Source organism: Apus apus, chromosome 6, assembly GCF_020740795.1.
Source record: "Apus apus isolate bApuApu2 chromosome 6, bApuApu2.pri.cur, whole genome shotgun sequence".
Taxonomy (NCBI): domain Eukaryota; kingdom Metazoa; phylum Chordata; class Aves; order Apodiformes; family Apodidae; genus Apus; species Apus apus.
Window position 1 is genome coordinate 25,368,836 of NC_067287.1, and position 22,262 is coordinate 25,391,097.

General features: G+C 40.4%; 1 protein-coding gene across 4 annotated transcripts in view; it reads left to right on the forward strand.

The window, feature by feature from the left end:
* ITPRID2 (ITPR interacting domain containing 2) overlaps positions 1-21,614 on the forward strand; it is a 41,160-nt gene extending 19,546 nt beyond the window's left edge. For 2 of the 4 annotated variants that reach the window (XM_051622886.1, XM_051622884.1), the window contains 9 exons: positions 3,338-3,429; positions 6,278-7,501; positions 9,893-9,973; positions 10,356-10,483; positions 11,531-11,681; positions 12,825-12,890; positions 13,582-13,995; positions 19,862-19,986; positions 20,361-21,614. In XM_051622886.1, the coding sequence (XP_051478846.1) occupies positions 3,338-3,429; positions 6,278-7,501; positions 9,893-9,973; positions 10,356-10,483; positions 11,531-11,681; positions 12,825-12,890; positions 13,582-13,995; positions 19,862-19,972 (2,267 nt within the window). In that variant the 3' untranslated portion in view covers positions 19,973-19,986; positions 20,361-21,614. The remainder of the gene's footprint in view (positions 1-3,337; positions 3,430-6,277; positions 7,502-9,892; positions 9,974-10,355; positions 10,484-11,530; positions 11,682-12,824; positions 12,891-13,581; positions 13,996-19,861; positions 19,987-20,360) is intronic. The other 2 variants (XM_051622883.1, XM_051622887.1) reach the window with 2 other exon arrangements.
* The last annotated feature ends 648 nt before the right edge of the window (positions 21,615-22,262 follow it).

The following is a 22,262-nucleotide window of genomic DNA, read 5'->3' on the forward strand; positions in this document are numbered from 1 at the left end:
GTGAAGGAGTGAGAAGAAAACATTTGGAACAGATTTGTGGAGTCTGTGCCTGTCAGTCCAGAAGCTAGGAAATCCACAGGGACTCAAATAAGTTTCTGCAGTGGGGTTCTCTAGAAGGCTGGTTTTGGCCGTGCAGGGCTGCAAGGTGTAATTGTATGGGAGAAAGGGGCAGCAGATATTTAATCTTATAATGGAATTCTTTACAACCAAGTTGGGAATGTCAGTTTTATTAATAATCTTCTGAAATACAAAGTGCATTAGAGCTTTGCCAATGCTGCCGGTACAAGAAACATAGGTGTTACTAAAGCTTTACTAGCAGTTTCCATGTATTTCTCCTCTTCTTCTGTGTGAGCAGCTGAGTGATGCAGAAAGTGTAAGACACGTACCTGATGGGAACAGTTTGGATTGGTGAGACTGGGAGTCCATTGGTAGCTGAATATTATTTTACAGTAGATGAATTATTCCATTATTTGGTAATGATTCCAGGATAAATCTGTGCTCTCATATTTTGTAAACCACAGACTTGTTTCTTCATCATCTGTTCTTGTTTAGAACTTTCTCAGCCTATTTGGTATATTTCTGAATACCCACATTTCTCTGGCATGTATTCAGCGCCTAAATATATTTTGATTTTTGTATGCAGTTTAAAACAATAATCCAAGGGGCACTTTCATTTGTGCTCTGTTTAACTGGGACATGGATTTGATTGTTCCTTCTGTATTTATTCATCTTGGCTGGTTCCTTTTCCCACACTTTCCTTATTGTGCTGCCTCTGGCCTTCTCCTGCTAGTTCAGAAGGCTTCTACACAGAGTTGATAATAGCTTTGGGCCTCGGCGTCAGCATTGTGTGATGACCTTTTTGTGGAAGGTACAGTTGACATAATTGGGGTACGCAGAACAAGGGATGATCCCGGGTCAGCCCCTACAGTCCAGCTTTTTGTGCTGAGTTTTCTGCATTTAAGGTGAAGAGAGGGAGCAGTATTTCATCACAGCCTCCTTATCTTATGACTCGCCATGGCTAGGAGGCACTTTAATCAAGATAGGAGTGTAATTCCTTAGCTTTTTTTGAAAAAAATGTTTCCCTGTTTTCCTGTTCTCTGCTTGAATCTGAGAGGCATCCAGGTGCTGTAGAGCAGGCTGTACATCTGGTTCAGTAGTTGACAAAGAGGGTGGACACTGTTATGTATCAGTATATCCCAATATGTCAGTTGGTACTTCCAATCATTACGGAGCCAAACCTTGTTATTTCGCTACTGAAGTAGTAGAGATTTCTGTTCTTACATGGTAGTGGTATAGAGAAGATCTCTGAGAACTTGCAAGACACAAGGGTAAGTAAGGTGTGGTAGAAGACCACTTGACTGGCAATATCTGTAATGTAAGGGTGTCAAAGCGTGTTCGTAAATTACAAATGCTGTAGAAAATTGTCTGAAACACTGATTTTTACTTTAGGAAAATGTCTCTGACTAGATCAAGAATTGATACATATGTATGTATGTTTGTTTTGGGGTTGTGGGGGTTTTTTTTATAGCTGAAAAGGGAATACTGACTGAGGAGGAAATAGATGGGCAGTAATACAGGAAAAAAAAAATTCTTGAGCAGCAATAAAGTTAATGAACATGAAGCCAGATGCCAGCACACGCACTGGTGAATTGCAATATCTGGACTAGTTGAAATCTCTCCCCAGTGGCTAAGGTTTTCACCAGTAGTGCTTTTCCTTTTAAATTGAAATTTACTGAATAGGAAAAGAGACAGAGAGGAGGCCAAAGTAGGTGACTATTCACCCTGAAGGAGGTGGCAGCTTCCCACCAGCCTCAGCTGTAGTGGCAAAATGTTCACAACACACTCTTTCAGCAGTTTTAATTGTATGGGACAGTTAATAAGAGTTAGTCCAGTTCTCAGGGAAGTAATTGCCATTGTCTTTACTGGGAGCTGGGTGGGGATATCTGTCTTGAGGTAGAAAAGTTGTTTATCGTCGCAGGGTATTGTGGCTACCGTGATAACAGAGCAACAGCACAATTTGAAAGGCACTCCCTAAAAGCTGTGTGGAGTCACTGATACAGAAGTTTAATGGGCAGTTTGCCTCCTCCTGGTGTTCACAAACTTCTGGGCCTGTGTAGGCTTTTATTTCTGCCTTAGTGAAATGTCCTTAAAAATTAATACTAGAAAAAAAATCAGTTCTGAATATCCAACAGTTTCAAAACAGTTTTCATAATACATTCCAATGCATTGAGCTGTGAACTGGGATTAATTTCTATGATGACAGTTAAGTGGTTGAAGGAATGTGGGGCAAAAATCTCTCTGCACTGAGCCTCCAAGAAGACAGCAGTGAGCTCTTGCCCCAGGGTGAGGAAGTGGAGGGGATCTGGGTGCAAGAAGCTGCTGTGTTCTCATCCCATCTCTAAGCTTTTGGACCTCTGCTGAGAACTAGTGGTTAGATACAGATACAGATACAAACAGTTGTTGCCCAGGCTGACATCTGGCTAAGCAAAATGTTTATGGTGTGTAGGAATACCCCGTCCCTGCTGAGTGCCTCCTGTGTCTGGCAGAGAAAAATCCAGTACTGTACTGCAGAGCTACTGAGATCTCCTTGAAAAGCAACTTTGTGGCTATAGTGCTTGCTCTAGAGGAAGCTGCTCCTAGGTAGTGCTTTTAGAGAACTTTATAGAGTCTCTTTAGCTTATTTTAACACTTACCTATTCTAAGTAGAAAGGAACAAACAGGAGGATCTTATCTTTCCTGTGTAAAATGAGCACTGGGAATGTGCTTTGGTAGGTTGCCTGTTGATGTATCAGAGGTGGTTTATATTTGTCCACTAAACCAGTGGAGGACCGTCTCTAGCAGTTCTCCCAAGCCTGTGCATCACCCACTCTGCTCAGGTGATGCTGTTCCTCTGCTGTAGGCTGGCTGGAGATGAGGGATCTCCATTATTTGCATGGTCAGGAGGGGCAGCAAATCTGTACGTGTCAATACAAAATAAACTATTCCACTGCCTGCCTGTGAACTAACCAATGATTCAGTTTTGTGGAAGGAAAACTCCAGCAATAGCAACATCTGCAGAGTGGCTTTTTTCCCACAGTACAGGAAAGAAAAATGTAAAAGATGATTCCCCTTCCACCACTGCTTGAAGTTTCACAAGCAGGGCTTTGCATGAGAAGAAGTTTTGCTTGAAACAAACAAGCTGTTTCTCTGTATTGTTCGAAGTGGAACATGAAAATCAGTTGTGTTATCCACTTAGTGTTACTTTGATGTAAAAGGAAAACGCGTATTGAATGTGACTGGGCTTGAAAGATTGTGATTTGTTAAGTAATTACAGTTAAGTTTTGTTTGTTTTAAACAGATCAGCTGTTACGGACTGCGAGTCAGCACTCTGACAGCAGCGGCTTCGCTGAGGACTCCTCCACAGATTGTTCTCCATTTAATCAGCTTCAGGTAAGGGATGTTGATGTTTAACTGCTATCGTGACTGTCAATCTAGATCCTATAAAACTTCTCATTTTCAGAGCTGGACCTGCTGAGTCCCGTACAGAACTGTGTTAAAATTTGTAAGCCTTACTGTAGGGTAATCTGGGTGTGCTGGGGCCTGGAATAAACTCTTATGTTCAGCATGTCCTGTTTACTGTTTCTGGTGTATCTTTCCTCAATGATTGAAACTTCAGAATCATAGTCCATTCTTCTCATGACTGTGGTGGTTTAAGAATAAGGTTATGAAAGATTATAGCTTTTTTTGCTCATAATTTCATTTCTTGTATAATTTTTGCCTTTCCACTCTTTTTTTTTCTTTTTTTTCCTTTTTTTTTTTTTTTTTTTAGTTAGTGGCTGACAGAAGGTGAAAACGATTTCATACTAACTTTACTGTAAACTGTACACTAGTGTGTAGTTGAACCTGAGCTTCGACAATCTTTCTTTTTCCAGTTCCTTTTATCTCAGTCCCAGAACTTGCCATGATACTGGCTGGAGACCTCATGTCTTAGAGGAGGCTTTTGTTCCAGCATGGTGTTTAAGTGTCTGCTCCATACACACATTTACTCAGTGCTTGCCTGATATTTAAGAAAGGTGGTCTCTTGCCTCTCCTCAAACTTCACACAGTCATAGCCACGATTTGCTTGGCCTGACAATTGGCTGGAGAAAACTCATGAGTTAGATCCTGGCCTCAGCGCTATTGTTTAGCTGTCTGGGACCTAAACCATGGTCCAGAGGAATACAAAGATGGGGTTCTGGGTGTCACCAGTAACTTAATTTCTGTGGCTTGCAGCTGCTGAATTTTTATTTTATTTTATTTTTTTTTTTTTGGTGTGTGTGCTAATGTGTGTTTCTTTCCCTTGTGGCACACCAAACATTTTAAAAGCTGCTTGGCACTTACTAGGAAGAGATTCCCACCCTACCTCATCCATCAGTGTTCCTTTTCTGTTCTGGTACTGGTATTCTGTGCTTTCCAGTTGAGTAGTTTTTTGACTTGGTACCAAAATGAAAGCCAAGACAGTGCTGGTCTTTGTGTGTCCCTTAAACACCAGCTTACACTTTCCAAGAGCAAGAGAGTAACTAAAGGAAATCATGATCATGAGTATCTTTAATGAGCATGATAGTCCAAGATACTGGTTCTGCTCTCTACCAAACTGGGACTGCATTGAGGTTGACAGGCATGTTAGAAGGTGACTCAGATTATAATTGCTTATTCCTGATCTTTATACTGGTTACGACCTGGTCAAGAGTAAATTAAAAGCGTGTTGCAACTAAGTGCCCCTTCACTGTAAGATCAGTGGAGTTTATTTGTGTTGGCTGTAAAAGGATGAGATGTTTCTCCTTCCTGTTTTGCTGTTCTTAAAAAATGTATTGAGGTTGCATGAGGTTTGTGCCACAGAGTTGCTAGGCTCTTCTTCCACCTCAGTTGCCTTATTCAGACCAGGTGCTGATCTGAATTCAGAAAATACTAGGGAAAACGAGAACTTGGCAGCTAGTGAAGAGAAATTGTGAAAAGATGAAGGGGATGCAGAGGGGTGTATATTGTTTCTTAAAAGTATGGTAAGTTAGTGCCATCTACTGTTAAATAACTAACTCTAGCAGCCATAGCATTCTGCTGAGACTCAGGAGAAAACTCTAAAACTGGAACTGTATTACATCTCATTCCTTACATCCAAAATAAAGATCTCTAAGGGAGCTTTCGTCATTGAGATGTGATACTCTGCAGGGGAGTTTCATGTTACCAAAGACTCCAAGTTCTTGAAGTTTTGCTTGCCTGGCTTGTAAGTGAACACTGTGATGATTAAAGACATAGATGTGCACACATGTAGCACACTTAATTTCACCTAGACATTGCAATCTGTCATTCTTTTCATACCTTTTCCTTGAACAGTATCTGAACCTGCACAGTCTTTCATACTAGTTTGTGGCCGTGCCAGTAAGTACAATGTAAGTACTTACAAAGACTACCTTCATGACTGAAATTTTCTTCTAGATGATTGGAGAAGGAACTATTGCCTGTATTACTAACACCATAAGTAATCTCTCTAGAAGAAACTACTAGTTAGTATCCTGATGGCAGGGAGAGCTGCAGAAATTAGAGATGCAAGAAGCTTCTCTAAATTTCTAGTTCATGTGTCAACTATGGTCAACCTCCAAGACTGTACTTGATACCATGAAAACAAAAATGTCTTATTCACTTGCAAATATATCAGTCAATTGGGCCAGCCTGAGGAATATGCTTTGCAATCAAGAGATTTCTTTTTCCTTCTCATAGATGCTTTTCTTGTAGTTTGTTACCTATTAAGTTAGCAGCTACCTCATACATCTGCTCTGCTTTAAACTGTGATTTAGAATGAAAAGGGGAAGAAATATTAGCAGAAAGGAAGGATGTGGGTAATAGTACTGGGTGCAGTCTTCAATAGAGATTAGCAGCCTAATGTGAGATTCTCAGTCTCCAACAATTCTGTGACTTAAAACAGGCCAAGTGTATGGACAGACTGGTTTTCCTATTCCTAGTGTTGTTCCAGGACACTGGTTAACACTACGGTCTGCAATTCCCCTCACTTCTCTGTATCCATTCCCTTATACCATCCTGCATTTCAGAGCTGACTGTGATCCTTTATCTATGGGGAGCGCCTTGTACCTCTGATTTCTTTGCTCTCCTTCACTCTTTTTCTTGCACACTAACTCTATTATTCTTTCTGCTCCTCACCACGATGCCCAATGAATATGGACTTGGACTCTTAGCCCATCTCCTGAGAAGGAAGTAGTTGAGTCTTCATTATGTTCACTGCTTTGCTGGCTCATTTCTTTCCTAGGTTCAGGAGTCTTTGCAGGGCATGGGAAGCAGTGCTGACAGCTGTGACAGTGAGACAACCGTGACATCGCATAGTGAGGAACAGAAGACACCAATAGTTAAGGAACTGCCTTGTTTTAATAAGTTTGAGGAGGAGGAAGATGATGATGATGAGGAAGAGGATGATGATGATGAAGAGGATATTATCTCTCAAGTAGAGGGATGGAAGGAAGAGGCACCTTCCAGTAGCAGAAGGCATGAAGATAGAAAAATGATTGACTATGAAACTGAACAAAATCAAGGAGGAGAAAGTAAGTCATCTCCTATATCAGAGACAGTCCAAAGGGAGGTCAGCTCTAAAGAAGAAGACATTTCCAGTGAGCAAAAACAATCAGAGGTGCTGGAGGAAGGCAGTGTATTTGAGTTTCCTCAGTACCATACGCACCATATCCTCAAGTCAATGGAGTCTCTGGAAGGTGGCAGCTCTTCCCCATCATCCGTGGACAAGGTTCATGTGGCCTTGCAGAGGGCTGAGATGAGGATCATCAGCACATCTGATTGGAGAGCTAGACGCCCTCTGCTTAAGTCAAAAGATCTCCTGAGGAAGCAGAGACTCTGGTTTGCTGAACCGGGCTATCCTCTAAGGCGATCTCAGTCTCTCCCAACTGCATTGCTAAATCCAGTGAAAGTGGTGTCCTCTGTGAATGTCCAGTTAACTCCAGGAAAAGAGACTCTGTGCAGTCCTCTTTCTTTCACCTACAAGTACACACGTGGGGAGGAAGATGAGAAAGTGATGTCTGAGGATGACAGAAGTAAGGGTGAGGAAGCCACTAGCGAGCCGATGTGCAAATCCACACTTTTCATTGCACCTTCGTCCTCCAAAAAAGAGGTGCCCCAGACTGGGCCCAACAGGCTGTCTGAGGAGCCCAGTCCCACCAGGGTGCAGAGCTGCCCACTGCACACGCCGGCACACATGTCCCAGTCTACCTGCTCCCTCCATTCCCTCCCTGCTGAGTGGCAGGACAGACCACTCTGTGAGCATCTGAGGACCATGAGCACCCACAGTGTCCCGAGCATCTCTGGCTCTTCCTTCAGTGGCTTCTTTTCCCCCTTCAGCTGTCCCTTCTCTCCAAGGCATGCTGGATTTCCTCATCGACCTCATGCCATCAACCCACCCTCCACTGTGGAGATGCAGCTGCGCAGGGTCCTACACGACATCAGAAATTCACTGCAGAACCTCTCACAGGTAAGAGGAAGACAACTTTTTACCTTGGGCAAAGGGGCTTCTCATTTGATCCTTACAGAACAAAAAATGTTAATCGAATATTCCTTGGTATAGTGCAACAGATCATGGAAAGAATGACAATTTGTGCAAGTTTGATTTGCTACTGTGTTAGTGGCAAATTATCATCTCTCCAATGATACACTGGTTTTGCATTTAATTTTTTCTTGTTGCAGTTGACCCAGATTGATTTGTGAGGTTTAGGGGGTATTTTTAACTTTTATGGATATTCTTGGCTGAGAGGTAAGAACAGGGTATTCTTTATCGGCTGTTATTGTAAGGAGATAGTAATTAGCTCTAGATGTCAAAATACATACTGACAGTTCTTATAACCTCTCTTGTATTTGGCAGGCTTCCCATCCAACTGATAGAAATTTATTTTTTTTCATTTTAAGTCCTAGGGCTTCACTAATGATGTCAGTGATGATGTCTGCTTCATATACGTTTCTGTGCTGTTTCATGCCAAACTTTTGCTTGTTCAGCTCTGGAGTTAGCCAACATGATCCTGAAGTCACCTGTCTTTTATTAAGAAATCAGTTCTGTCACAGTGTATGAAACCTTGTTCATCTCATCACTCAGAGAAAAAATGCTTTAAAATGCAAGTACCTTTCTTTACCAGTTTCTGCCACACTTTCTGCTCTTTCCCTCCTGATTGCCAGCTATCCCTCCTCTGCCATCCCTGTACTGCTGTTCTGTTAGGTCATAATCCAATTTAAGAGCCTACAAGCTGCTGCAGGAGCCTACATTGGCAGAGCAGAGCTTGCTTTTTTATAAATGAGTACATGAGCAGTATTCAGTTGTGGAGAGAGCTTCAGCAGTTTCTGTGGGTTTAACCCAAGAACAAACATGTGCCTGCCTGCACCATGTTGCAGGTTTTTTAGACTCCAGTTTTGTTTTATTTTATCACTTGTCACAAGTAGGAGGCTGATCCAGCTTGAATTTGGTTATATCAGCCAGTCTTGCTTGTCAGAGTGAGCTTGGGCAGTGGACACAGCTCTGCAGTGGAAAGCTGCAATCAACTGTGTTTTAGGTCAGCCATTGCTCAGTGGATGGCATACCTAGGTGTAAGTGTTGGCAGAATTTAGCCTTCTGTGTAAAATTTATTCTTGGGGACCAATTGCAGCCTTGGTATGGGTAAGGTTACAGTGTGCAACAGCCCTTTTATCACTTACACCATGCTAACTAAACCTGCTGAAGAACTCTGTATTACATCCAGACTTCATGCTCAAGAAGGTTCAATTAAAAAAACAAAACTGGTATTGGAGGGGACAATAACATCTCCTAGCCTACTTGTTCTACTTGCAGTGTACTTTGTCTGGACAAGTTCCATTCTGGGGGTTTGGTCCTTCTCAGTATAGAAGTTTGTATGAAAGCATCTTGCTTACAGTACACAGCTCCCTAGTGCTGCTCTTCTGCTTTTTCCTACCACCAAGGTCAAGTTTGGCATGCTGCTAAAGAAAAAGTTGAGGTGTTTCATATAAATGGTTCTAATTTTAGGAGGTAATAAAAAGCAGTAGATAAATTCCTGATAGAACAGCAAAGAGAGAAAACTGGGAGAGGAAAAAAAAAAAACATCTTCTTGGTGTGATCATGTTTGAGCAAAGATCCTGTGGATTGAATGGACATGCTTCAAATTTTCCATGGCATGTCAATAGGCCTTTGAATTCTTTCAAAATTATATTGGACAAGCTGTCTGTTCCATGTTTTAAGAGGTGAATGTTTTGCTGTTTCCACTGTTCTTTGTTGTGCCATGTCTCCACATGTAATAACTGCTGAGTTTTATCTTGTTGCTCCATGTGTTGACGCAACATGCAAATAGAAATTCTTCAGTGCTCGTTTTGTGAGAGCTCATTAGCATGCAGGGGTCTTTGGCTGTTGGCAAAGTAGTGAGATTGAAAACGAAAATCAACAAAAAATCCAAGCTAAGAACTGAGCAAAGCCCCACAACAAATGAGACTTTAACCATGATTTGAAAATGAGACACTGTTTAATTTGCTTAGGTCTGTTTTCCAAGTTGTTCTTTTTGTCATTAGCTAAGACAGTTGAGACTACTGAGTGTTCAGGCATTAATTGTCTGGTGGCTAAAACTTTGCTTTTATTCCTACTTACTGTGTCAGACAGCATTCATTTGTTTTTTCACCTGCAGCACTTTTGCATTGCAAGGCTTTGGTGCATGTGCTTCAGTTAAGAGCTGGCACTGCCATTTGGTAAGGTTTCCTTTTCCTCTTACAAAATTTATGTAGACTGCAGAAATCACAAAGTCAGCAAGGTTGTGTGGAATATATGTGCATTTGAGATGAGTTCATAAAGGGGATTGCTGACATTCCCATTTCAATTTGTTTGTCTCTTCCCTAGTACCCGGTGATGAGGGATCAAGATCTTTCAGTGGCCACCAGTTACACTACTCAGAGATCATCCATTCTACCTCTCTATGAAGTAAGTGACCCTGTTCACAAAGTGTTTCTAAGTCAAAATAAAATAAAAAAGAAGCATCCTAGAGGTGCCATAGATTGTGCTAACTTCTGGCAGTTCCCTTTCTTTGCTCTCAGGAGATAACAGATTATTCCATCCTGCAAGCGTGTTAAAAAGGATTTAATCTAAATACATGGAGATACTTTCATGTGTTTCTTGTATGATACATCTGAAAATAGTTTTTTCGTGAGTTACTGCAAGTTCATATCTTGCAGCCTCTGTAGAAAAAGGAAATTGCTGAGGTTCTGCTTGACTCAAAGGGCGCATCTGGGCAAATGTGATTATAGGATCCAGACTTACTTTAATTCACTTCTTTCATGCAATGCATTTTTTTTTTTCTTTTTAGAATACTTTCCAGGAGCTACAAGTGGTAAGGAGAAATCTAAACTTATTTAGAACCCAAATGATGGATTTGGAATTGACTATGTTACGTCAACAGACAACAGTTTATCAGCATATGACAGAAGAGGAGAGGTAAAGTGATCTTTTTTTAAAAAAGGGAGATAATAGTCTGGAAATGCTTCAGGAAATGTGTTGCTGCCCCCAAACATCAGATCAAAAAATCTAATAGTTTAAATTTGAACAGGGTTGGAGCTGAGTTTTTGCCAAAAACTGGCTTAGTCTCTTTATACTTCTTCATTCTAGAGTCTTTTCCCCTTTGTGTCTTCTAATCTCTTATTTTTATTGATGATATATTTTCTTAATCTTTTTTTCTGAAGTGATTTACCGCTGTGGATTTTAAGGATTTTCATTGTAGGATATATGAATGCAGGATACTGGGGGGGGGGAAATATGAATGATTTTCACCTTCTTTTTTTTTCCCCAGTCTTTGTAGATGCAAATAAAAAATGAACATTGTAGCATTCAGATGCTTTTCCAACTTACAGTGGCCACTCAGTAGACTACAGATGCCATTCATGGCTCTGTATGTTTGTGTTCACCATAAGATGCAGCAGCAGCTGATCTTGAACAATTTTTTATACTGCTTATGTATTTAATTTAGTTTAATCAGCTCTTGTCTAACCATGTTACAAGTAAGCATGTTAGAAATCAGTTGGCCTTCTTAGACAATGGCACCCTGGCCAAGATGTATCTGCAACCACTTGGGAATCTAGAACCATGCAGAGAAGCAATACATGATTTCTGTGTGTTGCTCTATGATTTTTGTTGTTACTGGTTTTAATTTGGATTTTATTAGATATACATATAAATGCTGATTTCTTCTGCTTGCATATATTTCAACATTTAAAGCTAAAATTTTTGGAGAACGTTCCGTGATACACCGTGTTGTTTAGTTTTCTCCAAGAATTGATACATATTTTCTATAAATGGAGAAAGACTTATTCCGTCTAGGAGTTCAGCTAATTTTTCCATGAAAGAGGAATTTTCTGTATTCCACTTTGAATTCCTTTACATGAAGTCCTTTACTGATGCAGCTGTGCTGTTCAGTTCCCCCTTTGTGTGTGCAGCTGAGTGCAATGAATGCCTTGCCTTGTTCTCTTTGCAATGGGCTTGCTCTAGATACGAGGCTGATCAGCTACAGAGCTTGAGAAAGTCTGTCCGCATGGAGCTGCAGGAGTTAGAGATGCAGTTAGAAGAACGTCTGCTTGCTTTGGAAGATCAGCTGAGATGTCTGCATATGTCTTCACCTTACAGACCTCAGACACACATAGTAAGTATTACTTTTGCAGTAACATTGTGTGCTTTCTCAGTGTAATGTTAATAACTCATAACTTAAAACTCTTACAATGGGATGGTACCTGGGGAATATAATGATACTATGTGTACTACCAGGGGTCATATTTTACTGTTTTCAGTCAGTATTTTCATCCCGGGAAAAAAGTATGTGAATAGAGGTACTTTCTTGGTGTTAGTATGTACCAATACGTATATTCAGGGATTTTAGCTCTGAGATTTCAGACCTCTTCTGTCAGTGCTTTCTTCTTTTTCCTTTTCATCACCCTGAAATCACACAGGTTCGGTAAGTAGTGCTTATGTCTTAAATCGTAGGCAATAGGGGATGGTGTTTCTGGAGCTTCCCAACACTGATTTTTTTTCCTCTGAAATGCAAGCAGAAATGAGAAATACATAATGTTTCTCTCCCAAGAAATGGGGTGTGCTTCCCCTCCAGCTTTACCAATCTATGGAACAAAAATCCCAGGAAAATCCAGTTGTCATTTTTTTCCTCCATTGCCTTTTGTAGCTCCTTCAGATAAATGTGTGGATCCATGCCAAACAGTGGGAGAAACTTTGCTCCCACAGACACTCCCAAGAAGCACAAGAGGGAGGATAAAAAAATACATTTGCATATGTTTATTGGTGGCGTGATGATATAGTTTCTCTCCTTTTCCACTCAGCAGTAGACTGTTCCTCTTTTTTGCTACTGCAACTCTGTCATCAGCCAAACAAGAAGCAGAAACAAAAAGTGTCTTATGTTCTTCCTGGGTTTCATTCCTCTTTCTTAGCCAGTCATTGACTGTAGAAGCAGCACAAGCACAGGCCTCATCTTCCTCTTTAGTATTTTGTCAGGGGAAAAAAAAAATGAAACCCAAAACCAGGAAAATATGGTATTACTGTCATCCCAGGCCAAGCTTGCATTCTTTAAACCATATAAATATATTTTTATTTGTAAATCCTTTTATAGAAGAGGGCTAGATTTAAAAATTACTGAAATAAACTTTCTCCAACCAGCTCTGCTTCCTGTTTCCAAGTTTCTGCATTTACAGAGAGTTGTCTGAGGCCTAGCATGTTTATCTATTAGCTGCTAACAGTGCTAAAAAAATCCTAAATGTATAAACTTGACTTAATTTTTCAGGGCATGTATGGAAGCAGAAGTGCTGACAACCTATCATGTCCCTCTCCATTGAATGTCATTGAACCAGTAAGTAATTGTTGTGTGCTGTATGTTTTACTAAGAAAAAGAACCAGGAAGGGGTTTCTTTAAAAGGGTTGCAGGCGATGCATTTGACACATGATCTTGGAAATACTGTACTCACTTGAGTAGTTCTGTTGAGAACAGCTGCTTTCCCTTAAGCAAAATTAACCATAGATTTAAGCAGCTATGAAGTAGGTTTTTTTTAACAGGAATATTTAGAGGTGAGGTGGTGTTTGCATTTAGTTGGTACAATGACTGGTGAGTTTTGCAGGAAAAATAATTTCTTATTTTTCTGTGCATTTTATGCTAGGAGTCTTGAGTAAGCTTCTGAACTACTGAAAACAAATAGAAAAGAGCAAAGTTGAATTGTTTTAGCAAAGAAAAGCAAAATCAAGCCTTTATGTGTGCCTCTGTCAATGGCTCTGGCAGAATGCATCCATATTGCAAAAGTCAGTGGCTTGGGGAACTGCCACAATTCGTATTTATGTTGGCTTTCAAAAAAGTCCATTCCTTTTTATTATCCTCTTTGTTGCAATCATAAAGGCAAAGCATATATTTATTTTATAGCTGTATTTGTTACATGGAGGGAATAAGTGATTGAATAAATAACAAGAAAGCATATTTGTGTGTGTATACATTTGTGTCTGTGTACTTTTTAAATTGCTCATTCAGAGCTGTTTCTTTTCTGAATTCTTAGGTTTCTGAACTTATTCGAGAGCAGTCATTTCTGAAGGCTGAACTGGGTTTAGGACTGGGAGATCTTGGACTGGAAACTCACCCAGCAGAGGGTACTGAGTCTGTATTCTCCCATGGACACTCTGATTCCTCTTCAGTGTGTTCCGGTCACACAGGTAGAAAAGCTGGTGTTGGGTCTTCTGAACTAACAGGAAAGTCTAAGTGTCAAAGCAAGAAGTTATACCGAGCTTCTGTTGCCTTAACACCAACTCCCCCGGTGAGAGCAGGTGCTGGACAGCAGGTGGAAAGCTCTGAGGAGTTGGTGGACTCCAAGATAGAGGTGGAGCACAAACTTGAAAAAGTCCCTCTCGTGCCTTCGGTTGATGAAATCCACAAAAGCGTGGAGCAGGAGGAGCTGCAGCAAGTCATACGGGAGGTGAGGAGGGAGGGGCTTAGATCTAAGATGTTTGAACAGTGTTCACTGAAACATAAAGACAGGATATCTGTAACTCTTGGCCACTGGGATTTTCTCTTCCCTCTCAAGCCAAGGCTCCTTACTATTACTGTCCTATTTCTAAAGGCTCAGAGATTCTTGCTAGGTGGTAAAGCCACAACTGTGTTCTTGCGCAAAGCAGTAGAAGTTTTTTCAGCGATAGTGGCTAGCACATGAATCAGTAGCTAGTCACTTCTATAAGCCTGGGTGAGAAAGAATTTGCCATCTCTACTACTGAGTTAAGCAGCAGTATTTTAGATTCCCAAGTGAAAATTTCTGGCACGTTTGCTGACTAAAATGCTGAGTTGGAGTTAATTTTATTGATGAAATATTGTTTCTGAAGTGACTCTATAGTTAATGTTAAAAATACTTTCCCAGTCCTTCTACTCCAAACCATTGAGTGCTGTAGGAGTGTAAGTGAAGCAAGCTGAAATCAGATGAGAAGTTATTTCAGACTTTTAAGGCTGATCTTAAACTGATGCTGTTGGACAAGTTTTATTGGCAGTCAATGGAAGTGAAAGATGCTGGTTATTTTTCCTGTGGGTCAGGTTAAAAAGCAGGACTGAAACTGAACATTTTGCTTGTTGGGCATGACAGAACAGAAAGCCTTATGGCAAGTATTATAAGTGGAAAAAGGAAGTAAAATAAACTTCTTGTTCTCAGAAGCAGTGCCTGTGAGAAAGTGGAGTGAGCTGTCTGCAGTGAGTACTCAGCAGAGGGGATTGAGAACCTGTGGGCTTTCTTCCCTCTCCTTTACTGTAGAGGGACCACTTAGCCATTAGCTGGGGATGACTGTCTCTTAGCCTTTAGCTCATCCTTTGAAGCTTTGGTATGACTCTGCTATCAACCCCCTTGAAAGGTCAGGAGAGGTGTCAGGCTCAGGAATGTACAGCAGGCCAGGCTGTAAAGCTGTGGCACTTCCTGGGTCTGCTTGCTTTGAGGCTGTGAACAACTGGAACCAGCTTTGCCTTAGCTTTGTTTTTAGAACAGATAAGAGGCAGGCCACTCATCTTATGATAAAACATCAGCTGTGATTCCGGAGAGATATTTTGTGACACCTTCACCTCTCTTCTCTCAGTGCAGAAAGAGGCTGAGTGTACTGGACCATAAGGTATCCTTCTACTTGTCTGACCACAAGACTCTGCTGTGTCTGCCTCCTCAACGCGGAGGTATTTTCTAGACTCACTGTGGGCTTTGCTATGCACTTTACCACAGTTAGATTTGTGAAGCAGTAGACAGTTTCTAAGGAGCGTTCTGATAGAATATGGTGGCTGGAAGCATATGAAGATATTCACTTTGTTTAGCTTTGGAAAACTGACTAGCCAGGACTGATAGTGCAGAGAATAATGCGTAGCCCTGAGCATTAACAGTGGGTGAACTGCTGGTGTTAGAAGAGGATGTAGTTGTAGGCATTGCTGATGCTTACAGTGGAGCTTGTTGAGTTGACACATCTACTTTGAAAGCAAAGGAATGAATGAGGCACAGTGGGAAGCATTCAGTTTTTAAATGTCTCTCCCCCTGCCACCCTCCTGCTGCCATCTTCTCTAAATAGCCAGAGAAAATTTGGAAGGAGTCTTGGGAAAGGCCGTGGTTTGGATATGTTATAAAGTACTTCCATACATCTGAAATTCTCTTTCTGCTCCTTCTTTTTTTCTTCTATCCCTTTTAAAAGTGTTCCTTGCCTACTGCTTAGAGAAGACTTGCACATGATATACTTAGCTTGCATTGCACTTTGCTTCCAATTCTGAAGTGAAACCAGGATATTGAATCTGTATTGTGTCTAGCCTTTTTGCAAAACCCTGTGTGTCAGAGAAATGGTGTCATGGTGAGGGGTTTCTAAAGGAGAATCTGAGAAGGGAAGGCAAGTGCTGTAATTCAAATGTGCTGTAAAAGAAGCTGAAACAATAAAGGGAGATGGAGTCAAAGTAATGAGTTATTTCAGTCAATATTTTCTCTGAGGTTAGACTGCATGAAAGTTCCTCTTTAACCTCATTAATTGACAGCAAATAAAGATGTGAATTCTTTGCACAGAGATTGCTCTCTGTGTTGTGTGGCACTGAGGACACTGTAATGCTGAAAGAATCCACACTGAACTAAGGGGCTGCTGTTCAAAGATGAGTAGTCAGCAAATATCTGAGCTTGACTCACTTTGTAAATGTTTGAGCACACACAGAGATTGTCCCTCAGTTTATCTTCATTACGAGCCTGAGAAGCTTCTCAGCTTGAGAAATTTTGCAGGTCAGAATGAAGATGCATTGGCTCAAAGCACCTGGTAGTTTTTGCAGAGCCAGGATATGCTATCATGTACTGATCAGGAAACTTTTTTTGTATTTCATAAGAGCTAAAACAGAGCATAAATTGAAATGTCTCTTCTTTAAGAAGTCCTGTTTTTAACAAAGGCATTGCAGTTTCGTTGTCAAAAGAAAGAAATCTGGTAGGATGCATTCTTGATGCATGCACTCATAAATGTTAAACCCTTACTTATTCCTCCCATTCTCGGTAGCTGTGTGACCTAATGTTGGGGAGAGAAAGGCAGTGTTTCAGAATATGCCTGGGTAGGCTGTAATGCATGTAAGCTTTGACTTGCAACTATTTGCTGGCATGAAAAAAACCCGTGGTGTTAACTTTTATCGTTAATGGACTAACTCCCACAGAAAAGCATTCAACAATGTGAAATGTTAAAACACCAAACAGCAGTCCTCTTGTTTTGATGAAAATAGATCCTGACCTCCACTGCAGTATCACATGAAGCACTTAGTGCTTGAGTTGTAGGTCACAGTGTTGCTAGGAGTGCCACCAGGCCCCCTCATTCTGCTCTTCTGCAATTTAAAAGCAGTCATAGTTTAAAAAGCTTTCAGCTTAAGAGCAGTGCAAGTTTTGGTTTTGCTAACCTTGCTCCATTGTAAATTACATTTAATGAAGTTATACTTTAAATAAATGTATGATTTTTCTGTCAACATCGGTTTTAAGATGCTGTAATGGGTCTTCATGGGACAGAGAGATAGTTGTATGGAGAATCTTCCCTTTTCTGTTTTCCATTCAAATCCATGTTAGCTCAGCATCGATCAAAAATGTCTGCTGATTGTTCACCCTTCCCTCGTGCAGGTGTTGGGTTTCTCATCTTGCTATCTTGAGCATAAAAACTCAACAGCTGCTGCCATGAAGCCAAGACAGAAGAAGAAAATAGAGTAGAAAAAAGAATATTTTCCATATATAAAACATACCTCAGATTAGGAGTACAAGGACTGTGAAAATCTCATGCCCATTTTCCCTCAGTAGGTGAAGAACAATTGCCACTGTGACACGTTGCACTGTCAGTCAGTTCATTACTTAGCAGCAACATAATACTGCAGTAATGGTAATTCTTTCAGAGGGAGAAAGATCACTGGTTTACCATAGTAAAACTGTACTGTGTTAATAATGCAATATTGAATAGTAGTGTTGTATCAATATAGTATATATACCAGAAATGAGTGGGTTCTCTCCTGTATCAAATGATCAATTTTTCATTAAACTGCTAAAAATACCAGCGTAGCATTCATTGACTGCATCTGTCTTCTGTACGGCAGAAGCTTGGCAGCCAGCTGTGCCCTCTGCAGAGTAAATGGAAGGTGCACTTGTCCTTAATTGTTCGTAATGAAAAAGACAAACATTAGCAATTGTCTTGACACACGCATGGGAATGAGTCACTGTGGGAATTGATGCTGTGCTCGCCACACAGGAGTGACCTTGATAAGTCTGGAAAGGTCAGGGGAAGCAGTGGCAGTGAAAAGAAGCAGCAGAGGGTGGCCTTGTCACCTGGATGAGAAGGTGAGAGGCAGAGGGCTCAAGCATGATCCATGAAGGTAAAGTCAGAAGCTGCTGGAAGAGCTGAGAATAGAACAGGAGCCGTTTTCCTTTCAGTCTCCGCCTCGCCACAAGCCTGTCATACTAGACCATTTACTTGCTAGTTTAGAAAGCTTTTATCAGTTTTCTTTGGAAAGGAGGTTTATTTTTGTCTATCTGGTGAGGGAAGGATAGAGAATGACTGTATGCTATAAGCAAACTTGAAGGAGAGTGAAGCGAGCAGCTTGGGGCTCTCTTACGGCAGGGGCCAGCCCGACAGCCTGAGTGCTGCTTCCCTGTGCCAGTTTCTAAATCCCGAAGCCCTCACTGCATTGACAGCGGGCCTAAAGCTTTGTACCTCTCTGTGTACTTCAGCATAGACATCCTCAGGACCTGTGGCCATCAGTAAGCCAGGTCCTGTTACACACTGGCTTTTCTTCTGGCTGTTAATCTGCAAACAGCCCAACTGGAAATGTGTTTCCAGATAATATTATAGTCTGCGAATTTCTGCTTGGTGCAAAGTAGTAATGAAACAAGGAGCCTTGTTGCTAATGTTTTAGGGATTTAATTGCTTGCCAGTGAGAACAAGGGATAAATAACCTTATGCTAATGCCGCTGCCACCCTTCTGACGTTGTTGCTTAATCTTTTTGACGCACCAGGAAAAGGGGAGACTTACAAGAATAATTGCAAAATGACCCTCAAGATGATGAGAGGGCTGCGCAAATGTGGCAAGGCTGTTGGGAAGGCTGGGTTTGGATAAATATTATTCCTGTGATATTTGGTGGGGCATCAGAACATGAAGGGATTTGTTACTGGCAAAACTGGGATTAGAAATATGCGTCATGTCTCATGTTCATTACAGCTACTCAGGCACTTGAAAGCTACTTTGAATTGACACTATGAACCATATTTTCTTTAGTCTAAGATCAGTTATTTGTGCCAGGAAATTATTTTCCCTTTTCATAAGAAAAAGAAAATGGTATTGTTTAGTTGGGCTGATGAGCGCGTCTGTGAGTGACCTGGGTGGCTGGGCTGTGGCTCTTAGCCCATTGCACCCTCTCACCATCATCCTCCTTCTCTGTCCTTGGAACTGCATCTGACTTGTTAGTGCTTTCCCAAGTGAAGCGAATTTAAAAAATTAGATGACAAAGATTTCTTGTACTTGCATGCAGCCCATATTGTTTTTCTTTGTCATATGCTGCTTTTTCCCAGCATGATATGCTGATGTAGAACTGAGTTTTGACTCCCTTTCTCTTTTTCCTTTACTGTAGCCATCAATGCTCTGTTCTGTCTTTGTTCTAGCCTTGGCCCCACTGAGGTGCCTGTTAGTAGTAATTCCTGGGTTTATTTTATGTGAAACTTAATGGGTAAATGCTTTGTCACAATCCTGTGAAAAACAGTCTTTGCTGGCATAGATTATATCCTAGGGGCCAACTGATCATGTGAGCAACAGATAAGTTCCTTTCATGCTCAAAGTATGTAATTAGGATTAGTTTCCTTCTGATTTGTATGAAAACAGCAGCTCATGTTCATAGACTTGGACCTTTCCTACTGCATAATCCATTTGTGAGGCAGATCGGTTCTACCGCCTTTTCAACAGATAATGAGTAATTTAAAAAAACAGTTCATTTGGGGTGCCTTTGATGCATACCTCCTGAAATGCCATTTTCAGAACTTCAGCGTAATTTAAATGTATTTTTTCTTAACATAGAAACAGTATTCCTAAGTATAAAAGAGGGATTTATTTACCATCTGGAAAAACAAAACTACTTTGTTTTGCATTTGTATCATTTGCGAGAACTTTAAAATTACTTACAGTTATTTTTCCAAGAGAAACTCTCTTATATTTCTCCATGTGCATTTTTTTGGAAGTTGACTTTTTGGTATTGTATCAATAATGTCAAACATACCTGCAATATCATTTAGTTTTATCCATTGGTTATATAACTTACTGACCTTCAAACTTTGGCTAATCCTTTCCAGATCAAGGAATCTATTGTTGGTGAAATAAGACGAGAAATAGTAAGTGGATTGTTAGCAGCTGTGTCTCCCCAAAGCAGATCTGCAACTGCAAAACAAGATACACAGCCATGAAACAGGTACTACAGGTAATCTTTGGCAAACTGCCACAACCAGATTTGATTCTTTTGGTCATATGAAGTATTGTTGTTAACTTAAACCTTTTTCTGTTTTTATTTTCCCCTTGAAACATAAGTGATCAAAATTAAAGTTCTTTAAATACAATCAGTTTGGTTATAGTTTGGCCCATTCTATCTATTGTCAGCTTTCATGCAGTGGTCCTTGATTTTTATTTTTGGTGAGCTCCATGATGACTTTGCATGTGAATGTATCATGCAAGAAGAATTCTGTAGTTTGCCTGCTTTAGAATATTATGCACGTTGTCAAAATATATGCTTAAGTATACAAGCAGACTTCTGAAAATCTAATTTAGATATTTATCTTGCTTTTTGTTTTCTGTAAGGTTGGATGTAGTCCGAAATGCTGTGGGATCCTGCTTTGGGTGGTGTGCACTGGCAAAAGTGTCAAGTTATTTTTGCTTCAGGAGGTGGTGAAGCTGCTGAGATAGGCTACTGTATTCGACCCTTGGTTCTATGATGTGTACCTTTCTTTGAGTTCATCTGTAAAGACTCAACACACTTTAACTCATTCCTTAAACTTTCCTTAAAGTATCAACAAAACTGTGTCTCTCTGAAAGTTTTTGTATTTATTTGTATGTCCCTGTTGTAAATTTTTGTGTAGCTAATTTCTTTGTTTAATGATGCATCATGAAACTTGAAGATTTCCAGATGTAACCGATTTATAAATAGCACACACACCTTCAGCCTAGCTTTTTTTAAAAAAAAACAAAAACACAACAAACCCCCTCTCCCCCCAAACACTGACCTCTATGAGGTATTTATTGTGCAATAACTGATCCACTTTAAGAGCTTGAAACAACCAATAATGGTTTCCACTGCTGTTACTTAGTGCCACTTCAAAAGAAGGAAAAAATCCTGATGTAAAAATTGCTGTTAATTCTTGGGGCGGTTACTATTAGCAGTGGTAGAATGACGTGAGGTTACTTAAAACTACTTAAAGTTCTGACACTGAAAGCCTTATCTTTGTGTAGAAGATGAACTTCTAACTAATTTTATCTGCTTCCTTACTGTTTGCCCATCCCTCTATAGAAAAATGCCTTATTTTAAGAACTATTTTTTTGTCTTTGTGTTGACTCCTCTTAGTCATACCCAGAGAAGTTCTCTTCTGCTTCATATTAACCAAAATGCAACAAAAGTTCTGATCTTCTGAAAGCTGTTAGGATGTGCAATTTGGAACAGATGAATGACCTTGCCTGTGTTATGGGGAAAGTGGAAAAAAAATCTCTTTTCCTTCCCCATCCCTCAATGAGTGTATTTTCAGTCAGCCTGATGAACATGTGTTTGTTCCAGTGGAGCAAATTGGAAGTCATTGGAGGTTTACGTGGTCAAACAGACATTTAGTGGATATGTAATATCCTCTATTGCTGTGCTTTGAAATCTCTGTACTCCTTTGCCATTTCTGTCTACTAAAGCTCTTTACACTATGTCAAGGTCTTTAATCAAGAATAGTTTCAAATATAACAATATTATATGAAAAAGTTTATAAGATTTTAAATTGTGTTAGCAAGACACACAAGGTCTGATCTCTTTAAAAAAAAGTGTTTATTAAACCAATAAAATATTTATTTTGCCTATAACCTGTGTCAGTGTTTTTCATTGTGTGTGATTTACACTTAAACAAAATAAGTAACGTAGACTTTATCAAATAGTACCCCAAATGGAGAGCAGCAGGAAGGCTCAGGATATGGGTTTCCAAAAGCTTTCAGTTGCTTAAGGGGTCCCTATATGCTTAGGAAATGTGAGATGGGATTTTAAGATAAATGTTTGCACTTAAAACAAAACTCTTAAAGTTGTTGGCTCCTGTTATGACTCCAAGAACTTGGTTGGTCTTGCCCTATCCTCAGAGTATGTCCCTGTGAGTAGAGCCAGAGCTTTCATTGAAACCTCATCCTATGCGTTTAAAAGTTGAGATACAAACTTGGCAATCTGTATGAGTTGGTAAGCTGCAGTAGGTTTCTGCTTTCCTTTGTAGCTTGCATGAATACACAGTTCCATTCCAGAACGCCACTGTAGAGTAACCAGCCAGACCTGAGTGCCGACAGCCTTCCTTCACAAATGTGCAAACCCCAAACCTACTCAATCACAGCAGGAGCAGATGTTCCCCTTGTTCCCCAGCCAGGTTCATTAGCGTACTCAGGTGTTAAGGTAAGTCTTGTGCCCATGTACAACTCAAAAGTGTCATTCCAAGAAAGGTGGCAACTGTGACTCTTGTGGAGTGACAGAGG